Genomic DNA, 12,779 nt, shown 5'->3' on the forward strand with positions numbered 1-12,779 from the left:
TTGGTGTAGACCATTTTCCGATGGGTTTTTCGACGGAGACGTCTGTCGGAAATACCGGAATTTGGGCACGATGTAATCGTCACCGTGAACACTATGAGTTAGTGTATTTGTTTGTCAAAATCGAAGTTGTTGTGAATGAGAAATGGAGGTCTAAAGTGTATGACTTGCAAAGTTTGGGCACGATGTAATCGTCACCGTGAACACTATGAGTTAGTGTATTTGTTTGTCAAAATCGAAGTTGTTGTGAATGAGAAATGGAGGTCTAAAGTGTATGACTTGCAAAGTTTGTAAGTTTTGAATTTGGCTAAGTATATAAACTAGCAAATATACACTTTGGTTACTTGGGTTTGAATTATAAAATAAAATGGTTAGTTAGACTAAATGTCTAATAACTTATTTTAAAATCTTATTCATGAATAAAAAGAAATGTAAACCCATTTAAGAAAAATATCATTGGTGTTAGTCAAACATACAATATCTTCTTGAAAGCTAACGTTACCATATTGATTACAAAGGAATCAAATTTCCTTTATGTCTATTAAAGGCTGTGTACATTAGTGGCTCCATATTAAGTGCACGACGTGTTTCATCTTATTATAAAGGAAGAGAAACAATTGGTGTAGTCTCATTCTTTTACATAGAAAAATAATACAATCCTCCATATTTCTTTTATCTTTCTCTTTGATTTTCTTTTGAATCTGAGAGTATACACAAAACTAGTTTCGTCATAGAGTGACGCAAATCAGAAGATTTTTTGCACTTGTATCATGGGACTCATTACGTTATCGAACTGTCGCACTACGAGGCGTATTTTGAGTTAAAGAAAGAAATAATATCTCGACTCTGCAGTTGTATCATCATTTTTTTAATCTTTAATATAATCTTATCAATTCTATTCTTTACAATATTAAGTTTTTCCGTAATTTATATAATACGGTTTTATCGGTCTTAACACATGTAGGACCAAATATAACACAATAACAAATCAAATTAAACGTCAACTCAAACGCAATGACACAAGATATTAACTGGTCAACTGATACAATAAACTTACTTTACCACTAGAACGATATGGAATGATAATATCAATAACAAGGAAGCGTTTGATTGCTTGAAATGAAATATATATATATAAAAAAAAACTACGGAACATATTTTGAGTTAAGACTGGTAGGACCGTATTATATAAATTACGGAAAACTGAATATTGTAAAGAATAAAATTGATAAGATTATACCAAAAATTAATAAAATGATGATACAGCTGTAGAGTCGAGATATTATCTCTTTCTTTAACTCAAAATACGTCCCATAGTGCGACGGTTCGATAATGTAATGAGTCCCATGATATAACTACAAAAATCTTCTGATTTGCGTCACTCTATCAGAAACCTGACGAAACTAGTTTTGTGTATACTATCATACTCAAAAAATAAAAGAAGAGAAGACGCACAGAAAAATAAAGAATCAAATATTCAAGTGGGAGAAATGTATTTGCTATATTTGCTCGTATAAATGTTTCTGCAAAGAATGACTTAAGCTCCCTTTTGTAACCAACAAAACAGGTCCAACGTAAGCCATAAATGGAGCATTGAATCAAATCAAATGTCATAAAGAGAAATTGATTCTTTGTAACTATTTTGATAACGTGCATTCAAGAAAAAGATATTGTAAGTTTAACTAGGTTAAACAACAATAATCTTTTTAATGGGTTTAAATCTTTTATATTTAAATAAATATAAGATAATCATAAAATAAGTTATTAGACATAATGTCCAACTAACAAATTTTAATTTAACCCCAAATATATAAAGTGAGACATTTGCTAATTTCATATTTAGCCAAATTCAAAATTTTACAAGCTTTGTAAAACACTCTCGTTACACCTCCATTTCTTATTCAAAACAACTCCAATTTTGACCAACAAATACACTATCTCATAGTGCTCACGGTGACGATTACATCGTGCCCAAGTTCCGGTTATTCCGACAGACGTCTCCATCGAAAAACCCATCGGAAAATTGGTCCACGCCACTTTGTCAAAAAACGAGTTCCAACAGTGATGAGTAGTGAGCTAATATGATTTTGTGTTCCTTGTAATGCTCTCAGTGGATTCCTGAGCTCAGGCATTAAGCTCCTGGTGTTCCTTTTATCCTCGTCGGCACACAACTCGGTGATCAAACTCTTTCCTTCTTTAAACTTAGCTTAGCTATTGTTTTAACTATATATGTTCTTTGATTTTTAAGTTATTCTTACATGATTTTGAATGGTCATGGGAGATTATTGATATTTTTTTGGTATTTACAGACCTTCGAGATGACAAACAATTCTTCATAGATCATCCTGGTGCAGTGCCAATTACTACACACCAGGTATTGTCTTCAGAACGCATAGTTCCACCATGAGTGCCATGTTCTTGTTGAAAACAAAAGGGTCTACATTGGGCAAGGATAGGAACTGAAGAAACTGATTGGATCTGCGATCTACATTGAATGTAATTCCAAGACACATCAGGTAGACATTATAAAACTGCTTGTCCTGGTTCCTATGTTTGCATAGACTCTGGTTATGAGACTGACGTTTTTTTGGGATTATGCAGAATGTGAAGGCAGTGTTTGATGCAGCCATAAAAGTGGTGCTTCAGCCACCAAAGCAGAAGAAGAAAAGAAACAAGAACCGTTGCGTGTTCTTGTGATAAATGAAAATCTCTAAAGACTAGGAGGTAAACGAAAGGAAGAAGAAGAAGATCTCGACTATTTAATTCGTCCCCACTTTAATATGACAATTCCAACGTGAAGGGAGACATTCCGAGTAGCTTTTTGTGTAGTTGCTAAAACAAATTGTGTTGTTGTGTCTTTTACTCTTTGCTGGTGAATCCTTTTGAGTTCATAGTGTGTTAAACTCGTGCCATGTAGATAAATCTCTCTCTCTCTCACGTTGTTGTATTGACATATTAATCTAATTTAATTTGCAAATTTTGCTTCTGTTTTTAAGCTGTTTGTCTTATGCCTCGTCACCCAAATGATATGATTTGAGAATCTTGATGTGAACATAGTTGTCATTTTCCTTATAAAAGTCATCTTCCTTATAAAAGTCATCTTCCTTAGAACACAAAACTTCCAACAATTGATTACTCTTCACGCACACTCAAGAAGAAAAGAGAAAAGCAACTGGACAACATCATAAACTCAATGATGTCAGGGGACTTATTGTAAACGGTTGTTGGAATCGTTTCTTCAAAGGTTGCCAGACTTTGAAAAAAGTAGAACAAGATTAGAGTCAAAAATAGGGGGATCATTCAAGTATTACTTATCTTTGTGGTTGTTACAATTCGTGGAACTGTACAAGTTAAGGCCTAGCTTAGCGCCTAGCCTAAGCTGAGAAAGAACAAAACAATTATCTGGGACCTAGAACAGGACTGTGTATGGCAATGAAAAAGTTCCTACTTCAGACAAAAACTGAGAACTAGGAAAACAGGACTCTCCCGACTTCTGCAAGTTCATGACCATGTCTTCATCCATAGTAGACTTGGTAGAACTATTCTCTTGCCGCCTTCCACTAAGAAGCCAGTCATCGCTGTTGCCATCATCTTCCTCAATGGAGAGACAAGGAAGAACCGGTTCATCAAACAGTGAACTGTACCGTGATTCTTTGCTAGTCTTATGTTTCTTTTTCTTCTTTGATTCAGAAAGAATTGCAGTCTCGACACTCTCGAGAGAAGCTGGAAGCAGATTCTCATCATGACCTGAGACAGAACTTGATATTTCAGTCCCTGAGGTGGAACAAACGAGATCCTCTTGAGGGACAACAAACTCAGCTTCCTTAGGCTTCTTGAAGACAAAACGTATCCGTAGAGGATTACCAGTTACAGGCGTAGCTGCAAATAATTAAATGAACAATCTTCATAAAATTACAATAGAAGTTTAAAAATGAAATTCATCTAGTTAAGATAAGAATAAACACAAACCTTTGATATTACTCTCAACAGAAGGAGAAGCTTCCCTTCTTCTCTTCTTACTACTTTGGCTACCATCAGACAGATATTTCTCATGTTCTTCTGTCAAACAACTCTTCTCAAGTTGTTCAGATTCATCAGACACTTGCTTGGTTGGTAGATACACATGTTCAATGGTTTTCTCATTCTTCTGTTTCTTATCTTTCTTTCTCTCCTTCTTCTCTTTAGGGTGCACCTTTTTTGAAGTGACTATTTGTCTCTCAATCTTTATAATCCATTAGAATAAAGGATTTAGACTATTGGGGAAGGATTATCGTTTAACAACCAGTACCCATATACGTGGGTACATCAACCAAGGAAACAATAAAACAATGTTAAGCGAGAGTCAGAACATATATATCTTACCTACAACACGTCTCTACGGTCGTTAACTATTATAATAGACAATACTAATCTATAGAAAAATCAATATGCTAATACAAATTTCACAGATCTATAAGCAACCAATCCAACAAATCAATAAAACCCTGCAAGTTAATCAAATCATATGCAACCTAGCCATATTATAAAAAGGATATATGCTATATTAAAACATGCCAATTCAAAATCTCCACGGTGCGAATCAATCACAAGAATTGAGTGCTCGACGAACCTTAGTCGATTCGACCAAGTTCTGACCGTTGGCCCAGTTCCTCGCATACACAGGCGGTGGTGATGTGAAATATCTCGACATCGTTTGTCTTTTTCTATCTAATCGGTTTCAACAGTAAAAAACGGACACGGACAAGGATACGGGCAGGACTAATACAACAACCTTAGATCCAGACAAGCCTACGGAACGTCTCTCTCTGTGGCGCGAAATCAATCGAAATCTAATCAAACGCTAATTTCTTTTTCTCGATTGGTATTGTCAAATCCAAAAACGGAGAGAGAGAGAGAGAGAGAGAGAGAGAGAGAAGAATAAACAATTGGTTGAGAAAATAATGGAGAGGGTGAGGTGTGTATTTAAAGACGCGTGAAACACTCAGATCCACCGACTTGGCCTACGTTTGGGAGAATAACTAATTAGAAAAAGGAAAACCCGTAATTGTCAAGTTCCCTTTTTTCTCTTTCGTCATTTATTATCTCCGTGTAACTCGGTCCGAGAATGGAACGTCATGTGAAACACCCATTTTACCCCCTTGCGTATCTTGTTATTGGGCTTAGTTCAGTTAAGAAAGCCCAATTGCATTTACTGGTCTCCTCCGTTCCTCGCACTTGTCTAGCACAGAAAGAAACAACTGGAATCATCTGTTGTGGGTGGGCGTATCCACCACGAGTTAAAATAAATCAACGGTGTATGGAGAGACCACGTGTACCATAGTGAAAACTTAACGTAGTTTTTGCGGCACGCACAATCTTTTCCCTCCACCAAATTCTCCGATCATCTTTCTCCCAGGCTTCGTCGTCTCTCCGATTAGCAAACGAACTCCAATCACGGATCAGCGATGCAACAGGGAGATCACAATTCCTATTATCACCACCAGTACCCTCACTTTCCAAACCCTTCCCCTAATCCTACAACTCCGCCGTCGGTGCTCCGGCAAATCTTTCTAGTAACACGTTCGCGTCAGCTCCACCGTTTACCGACGGTTACGGAACCGCCGATTACTCTAATTATCCCCAGAATTACTGGCAAAACACTGATCATCCACCGGCGTCATCTTACGGATCGTTCGATTCTACGTCCCCGTATCCACCGTACGATCAGCACCAGAGCTCTGGATACTCCCATGCGCCTCATCCTCCTCCTTCATCTGCTGCTGCCCCGTCGCCTTACTCATCATCCTCATTGTACTCTGCACCTCCTTCCTATGAGAAACCTGTGAATTACGGCCAGAGCAGATCGGATAACTATGGCGATGGCGTCTATTCTTACCAAGGTGGCAAAGTCGAGCCCTACGGGTCTCGCGGAACAGCCCCCAAATCATCTAGTTCCACATTTGAGCTTTGAGCTTTTGTGTTACTTAGAACTGTCCCTCTGAATTTTGCTACCAGATTGGTTTGGATGGCCTCCGTATGCTTGATCCAAGCACTAGCCGAACTTTGAGAATATATCCTCTTGAGAACATCACAAGATGCGAGGTAAGAGGAGATTAGCTAGCTTTTTTTCTTCTCTCCAAGGCCTTTTTGGTGTGTTGCTATTTGCATGAATGAGACGAGTCTTGTATCTATTTTTTTCCTATCCAGAAACTAGATTCTTCTATTTTGGCTTTTTGGTCTAAGACTTCGGTAGACATTGATGCTAAACGTATCAGACTGCAATCAAATAGTTACACCACCAACACACTTCTGGACACAGTGACAGCTGCAATGTTTCAGGTTCCTTAGCTAACGTTTTTGTGTCAATTAGGCCTAAGTTTTCAATTCCTTTATGCTTTCTTTTCATTAATCCAATATTTTATGATGGTATGTTTTAGGCTAAGGAGATTGGGGGAAGTAGCAGACCTCCTACCTCTGTAAAGCTGGTCGAACAATCTGCTGAGAAGAAGAAAGGATTGGGTGATTGGATTAACATTATAAAGCCTGTAAATGAGGAGAAAGATCATTGGGTATGATTCTTCGTTTATTTGGAACAAAAATATAAAACCGCTTCCTTGCTTAGCTGAGGTTTTTGTGGGAATAAAAATCTCATTATTATCTTTCGTGCTTAGCTATGGTTTTGTTGTTCTCACTCCATTTAAATCTGGCTTCAGGTTCCAGACGAAGCTGCTTCGAAGTGCACGTCATGTGGGTCAGATTTCGGTGCATTTATACGAAGGGTATTGTTTCTTCCTCCCTGATCTTCTAATCTAGGATTAAGTTCTCGACCATCCCGGGACTGACAAACCTTATGGACTATTGTTATTTCAGCACCACTGCCGGAACTGTGGTGATGTCTTCTGTGACAACTGCACGCAAGGTAGGATTGCTCTCACTGCCGATGAGAATGCTCCTCAAGTCCGTTTCTGCGACCGATGCATGGTATGCTCTGCTCATTGTTCCTTAGGTTGTGAAATAATGTTCCATGGCTTTCTGAGAATGCGTTGATGATGTAGCTTTAACATGGAGAACCTTGATTGTCTGTTCTAGTTAAAAGTAAATTTGTACCGGAACTTGTTAATGTCGGAGTAGGCTCTTTAAGTTTAAAAGTTATTGCTGCTTATATGATTCTGATTCTTGATGTGCAAAGGCAGAAGTGTCACAAAGGTTGAGTAATGCCAAGGAATCTGCTAGCAGGAACGTGAGTGTGCAGAGCCATGAAGACCTCGCTAGGAAGTTACAGGTGAGCTTATCTCTCCAGCTTCTTTACTAGGTTTAACGATTAGAAATTTGAACTGATATCCGGCACAAATTATACAATTGTTTTCTGATTGCGAATATGTTTGCCACAGGAGGAAATGCAGAAAAACCGAAAGTCTTCATCTGGTAATTATCTGTATTTAATATACTTCATGGTATTCATTTTATGATTACTGAGAATGATAGATATGGTTTCAACAGGTTCGAGGGAAGGATCTGGGAGGCGGATGAAGGACGTAGCTTGTCCAACGTGTACAGTGTACTTGGAGGTTAGATTCTTTGATAATCCATCTTCCTTTCTATGATTTTCTGGTTCTATATTTTCTAGAGCAAGGAAAACATGGCGGTCCTCATAGGCATAATCCCGTGTGTTGATGCGTATAATCATCTTGCAAACACTTTTACGATACAATAACTAGAGAAACATTGGGTAATATTATCATATGCATCTGTGAGATTTCTTCTTTTGACATAATAGTAGGCCTTACTTCTTACTCCTAGGATCCTTTATTTTATAAAGGTGAGTATAGAACTGCTACCCATGCGAGCTCTAGTATCAAATAGCTAGGTATGGTCGTCTAGTTTTAGAATGGATCATGGAGATTGTCGCTTAATCATCTGAACAGTTAGTTAAAGCAAGTGGATATAAGATTCGAGCCAGCTATTTGGAAATTTGAAGTTTACTATTTGTAGTGTCTCATGTTAACAAGTATGTGGTTGTGAGATCATTTCCATCTAAATTGCAGGTTCAGGTTCCAATCTCAGGATCCGAGACCATTGAGTGCGGTGTTTGCCAAAACCCTTTCATTGTTAGCGCGCATTGATCTTCCTACCCTCTTTTATTCTGCCTTGACATATACATTATTAATCAAACCTATGAGGTTTTGGGTCATTTGGTTATTGAATTGGGTTTGATCACACCAAAAATAAGTTGTTGGTCGTGTCTCATGTGGTGCTTCCCCTTTGTGTGTATATGAAAGTCTTTCGAGTGATGGGCTGATTGTCTGATTTACTGATCCAACCTTTAATGTATATGAAACATTTACATGCTCTGAGATATATAAGTTCTATATGATTTGATTGTTCGTGTAAAAGCTAGATACTAAGAAGAAGGGAGTTCTATGGCTGTATAACATTTATGTCTTAACGAGCTGATCTATAGTATAATGCGTATATTCTGTTATAAATTAGTGTAGATTGTACGAAACAGAAGTGTCCCCAGCCGCCAAAACCTCTATTCTTAGATCAATAGCTTCCCCGATGGTTTGGCTTCGTCACCGCCGGGGAGGCTCTTCCTCCTCGTCCTATTTCCTCTCATGTGTCTTATTTTCTCCTCTCCAGTGTCATCATCTTTTTCTGTCCTACGGTGTTGTTTCTTTGGATTAGGACATTGACGGTCTCGACGATACAACTTTTTGGCGTTCTTCGTTCAGGCTAGAGAAAGGAAGGTGTTTGTTTTCTTCATCGGTCCAGTCTCAAGTTGGTTGTTTCAACCTTTGCTCTCGTTCTGACGGAGATTTTGATAAGTGATTCGTCCGCGTTGGCATTTGTCCGGCCAGATCTGTGGCTGGTGTTTCCAGACCTCGTTCTGCTATCCCAGTTGTGAGTGGTGCATCATTCGGCTCCCATCAATGAAGTATTTTGGGTGGGAGTCTTGCTTGGTTCTGAGATTTGAGTCTTGTTATTTTCTAAGTATTTGGTGATCATCTGTTTTAGTTCTTGCTCTCTCTTTTGCAACGGAACCGTCTATGGTTAGTTTATTGATTCTAAAGTTTGGAATTCACTGGTTACAATTCCCGGTTTGCTTGTCCTTCGGATTCAGTTTGTTCTTGATTCTTGTCAGAAGAATTAGTCTTTGTTCCCTATTTTATGGTGGTTTCTATCTAGGCGTTTACTGGTTGTGTCATTTGTTGTTGTCGGACTTTACCGCATTTGGAGGTGTGATGAAGATCAATAGGTCATAACTTGCCATATTATGAGCCACAGGTTCATGATGATGGAAAGGTGGTCTCTCATTATTTGGAAGGAGGAAGATGCATCATGTGGCTTGTCGTGGGCATCAGTTGTCGATTACTCATCGTGAGAGAGGTGAAAAAGCAACTACGTTGTTCTTGCCTTGTGGGTAAGGCTCTCACATTTGTTTGAGATTAATTATAGATGTCTACTGGTGTTTTTTTTTGAGTTTTTATTGCTGGCGGGTTTGGCTCAGGTTGTAAAAATACTTTGATTATAAGTGTTAAAAAAAAGATGGAAACACGGTTGGATACGAGAATGAGAATACAGAATAGTGATGGTTTACTATAGTGATGATTTACTGAATATCAGGAAAGTTCGAAGTGTCGGAATGAGGAGCCTAATAAGAGCCTCAAATATGGAAGTGTCAGTTGACACGACAAATATGTTAAAAACAATAACTGTAAGCCAAGTGAAAGTGCCGTATTTGGTTTTAAAGGTTACCATTGAACTCACAGAACCCGGGTTCAATTCCTCCTGATGGTCTTTTATAATATTTTGACCCCTCAAAAAAGATTTCTTGGGTTCGCCTGACAATTTGTTTTTGGAAAAAATCTGAAGCCGGAGATCCTTCCTCAAGAGAGAGTTAAGACCATGATTAACCCGGAGTTTTTAAAGTGGGTTTTTAGCGGAAGTTAAAAAAATGTTTCTTAACTTCCGCTAAAAACCCCATCCTAAAAATCCCGAGTTAATCATGCTCTAAGTTCCAAGAAGTCACGAAAGATGCTTGAAAGAGAGTTAAGTTCCGACTAGAAACTGATCATATAAGGAATGTATCTCAAAATGTGTGATGAGAGAAGCCTCGAGACAAAACCAACTTCAACACGCCCACATAAATCGCATGCCCTAATCTACGTAATGCATATATATACACATACATGCACACATTTTGATATTCATATTGACATGACAGAAGAAATCGCTTGAATGGAAATATTGTTACTACTACTTGTAGTAAAAGCATGAAGCAATCTTCCATGGTCCATTCTTGTTCTTATTCGATAACATTTCGTTTTGTTTTCTTTTTCATATCCTTTTGTATCTACTTTTTGACGACGACCCATGCTCAAGTAGTCCACCGACGGCTCTGGCCGTGGCCAGCGGGACCTTGGCCGTCAAGGCCTTGGCCAACAAGGCCTTGGCCAACAAGGCCTTGGCCAACGAGACCTTGGCCGTTTCCATGGCCAATGGAACCTCCACAACCTGGCCCACCACCAAACCCATCACCAAAGCCTGGTCCAACACCTGGACCATCTCCAAACCCACCAATACCACCTAAGCCTCAACCAAAGCCACCGGCCCCTGGTCCATCTCCATGTCCACCAATACCACCTAAGCCTCAACCAAAGCCACCACCAAAGCCGCAACCAAAGCCACCACCGGCACCTACCCCGTCTCCATGCCCACCGCAACCACCAAAGCCGCAACCAAAGCCACCACCGGCACCTACCCCGTCTCCATGCCCACCGCAACCACCAAAACCGCAACCAAAGCCACCACCAGCACCTGGTCCATCACCAAAGCCAGGTCCATCACCATCACCACCTAAGCCACCACCTAGTCCAGCTCCGAAACCTGTTCCACCACCTTCTCCATCGCCAAAACCTAGCCCACCCAAGCCACCTGCACCATCGCCAAAACCTAGCCCACCCAAGCCACCTGCCCCATCACCACCTAAGCCACAGAACAAAACCATACCGGCTGTGTTTTTCTTTGGTGATTCAATCTTTGACACAGGAAATAACAATAACCTAGACACAAAGCTAAAATGTAATTATCGTCCCTATGGTATGGATTTTCCTATGGGAGTCGCCACCGGTAGATTCAGCAACGGAAGGGTCGCTTCCGATTATATATGTTCGTACTCTCTTTCTCTCTGTCACATTCTCTTTGGGCCACAGTTTGGCCTAATGTGTGTTCTTCCCGTTTACATTTTACCTAAGCTCATTTGGATATTTCCTCTAATTAAGTATTTTTCTCCTTGTTTCGTGATTCCACTAGCCAAATATTTGGGAGTAAAAGAAATTGTACCGGCATATGTAGACAAGAAACTACAACAAAACAACGAACTACAACAAAGCGATCTACTTACGGGCGTATCTTTTGCTTCGGGTGGTGCTGGCTACCTTCCTCAAACATCTGAATCATGGGTAAAGATCAAATCCTAACACCCTAGATCATGTTTTTTTTTAAATGTTAAATCATTATTAATACACTGACTGATCATTTGATTTATTTAAATCAGAAAGTAACAACAATGTTGGACCAGTTGACATATTTCCAAGACTACAAGAAAAGAATGAAGAAGCTAGTAGGAAAAAAGAAGACTAAAAAGATTGTGAGCAAAGGAGCAGCCATTGTGGTCGCCGGAAGCAATGATCTGATTTATACATATTTTGGAAATGGTGCTCAACACCTCAAAAATGACGTCGACTCTTTTACCACTATGATGGCTGATTCTGCTGCCAGTTTCGTCTTGGTACGTGTTACTATCATCGATAAACTATATTTTCTTTTAAAATGTAAATGTTTCATCAAAAACGATATTAATCCAAATATTTGGGCAGCAACTGTATGGATATGGAGCAAGACGTATAGGAGTGATCGGAACACCACCGATTGGATGTACACCTTCACAGAGAGTTAAAAAGAAAAAAATATGTAATGAAGATCTAAATTATGCTGCTCAGCTTTTCAATTCTAAGCTCATAATTATTTTGGGTCAACTGTCCAAAACCCTACCAAATTCTACAATTGTTTACGGGGATATCTACTCTATCTTCAGCAAGATGCTAGAAAGCCCAGAAGACTATGGTAAATCTATTATTTTATTACTTCTGTTACTATTGTGAGAATTCATATATGTTACTTATAATATGAGAATTTGAATACATGCAGGGTTTGAGGAGATAAAGAAACCGTGTTGCAAAATAGGATTGACGAAAGGAGGTGTATTCTGCAAAGAGAGGACATCAAAAATATGTCCCAATACATCGTCTTATCTGTTTTGGGACGGTCTCCATCCCAGTCAGAGAGCTTATGAAATATCAAACAGAAAACTTGTAAAGAAATACATCCATTTTATCTGATTAACTAGTATTGATCCCCAATGCTATGCATGAGAATCTTTTTTCTGTTACAAAAAAAAATCAGTTTTATATATAACTAAAATTACACGTATAACTTTGATTTATTAGAGGGAGATGAATATACGTAAACAAACTATTAACACACATTTATCAGTGTTAAAAACACATTTATCATTCACTACAAAGAAAAGTTTGATTTCTGACCACCAAATCCGATAGAAATTGGTCAAAACAACGAGTTTTTGTCCGATCTCTGACCACTTAAAGTCGTCGGAAAAGCTCCGTCAGAAATTTATCTTGGTCAGAAAATTGTCAAATTTTTTTGACCAAAATAATGGTCATAAAAGTCGTCAGAAATTATCGTCGGTAAACGGTCAAAAATTTCTGACCATTTTCTAACGT

The 12,779-nt window shown here is 38.7% G+C and overlaps 2 protein-coding genes, 1 long non-coding RNA gene and 1 pseudogene across 5 annotated transcripts; 3 read left to right on the forward strand and 1 right to left on the reverse strand.

The window, feature by feature from the left end:
• The first annotated feature begins 962 nt into the window (after nt 1-962).
• LOC125586885 lies at nt 963-2,888 on the forward strand. Its single transcript, XR_007323410.1, has 2 exons — nt 963-2,513; nt 2,599-2,888. It is a non-coding gene; the product is annotated as an uncharacterized LOC125586885 (long non-coding RNA).
• Nucleotides 2,889-3,285: 397 nt separating this feature from the next.
• Nucleotides 3,286-4,957, reverse strand: LOC106375818. Of its 2 annotated transcripts, XM_022694737.2 has the most exons (4): nt 4,607-4,957; nt 3,967-4,219; nt 3,706-3,876; nt 3,499-3,593 (listed from the first exon to the last, which is right to left on the reverse strand). In XM_022694737.2, exons 1-4 carry the CDS (start codon nt 4,685-4,687, stop codon nt 3,499-3,501), a joined length of 600 nt encoding a protein of 199 aa, XP_022550458.1. In that variant the 5' UTR covers nt 4,688-4,957. The 2 variants fall into 2 exon arrangements, with proteins under 2 accessions (XP_013671273.1, XP_022550458.1); XM_013815819.3 differs by having other exon boundaries at nt 3,286-3,876; nt 4,607-4,956.
• A 552-nt stretch (nt 4,958-5,509) lies between these two features.
• On the forward strand, nt 5,510-8,360 carry LOC106375816 (annotated as a pseudogene).
• Nucleotides 8,361-10,176: 1,816 nt separating this feature from the next.
• Nucleotides 10,177-12,492, forward strand: LOC106374390 (anther-specific proline-rich protein APG-like). 2 transcript variants are annotated; one of them, XM_048756715.1, is made up of 6 exons: nt 10,177-10,408; nt 10,439-11,145; nt 11,290-11,438; nt 11,534-11,767; nt 11,856-12,102; nt 12,187-12,492. In XM_048756715.1, the coding sequence occupies exons 1-6, from the start codon at nt 10,251-10,253 to the stop codon at nt 12,375-12,377; spliced, it is 1,686 nt and encodes a 561-aa protein (XP_048612672.1). In that variant the 5' UTR covers nt 10,177-10,250; the 3' UTR covers nt 12,378-12,492. The 2 variants fall into 2 exon arrangements, with proteins under 2 accessions (XP_048612672.1, XP_022550457.2); XM_022694736.2 differs by having other exon boundaries at nt 10,177-11,145.
• Nucleotides 12,493-12,779: the final 287 nt, after the last annotated feature.

The sequence above is a fragment of the Brassica napus genome, chromosome C5 (genome assembly GCF_020379485.1).
Source record: "Brassica napus cultivar Da-Ae chromosome C5, Da-Ae, whole genome shotgun sequence".
Taxonomy (NCBI): Eukaryota; Viridiplantae; Streptophyta; class Magnoliopsida; order Brassicales; family Brassicaceae; genus Brassica; species Brassica napus.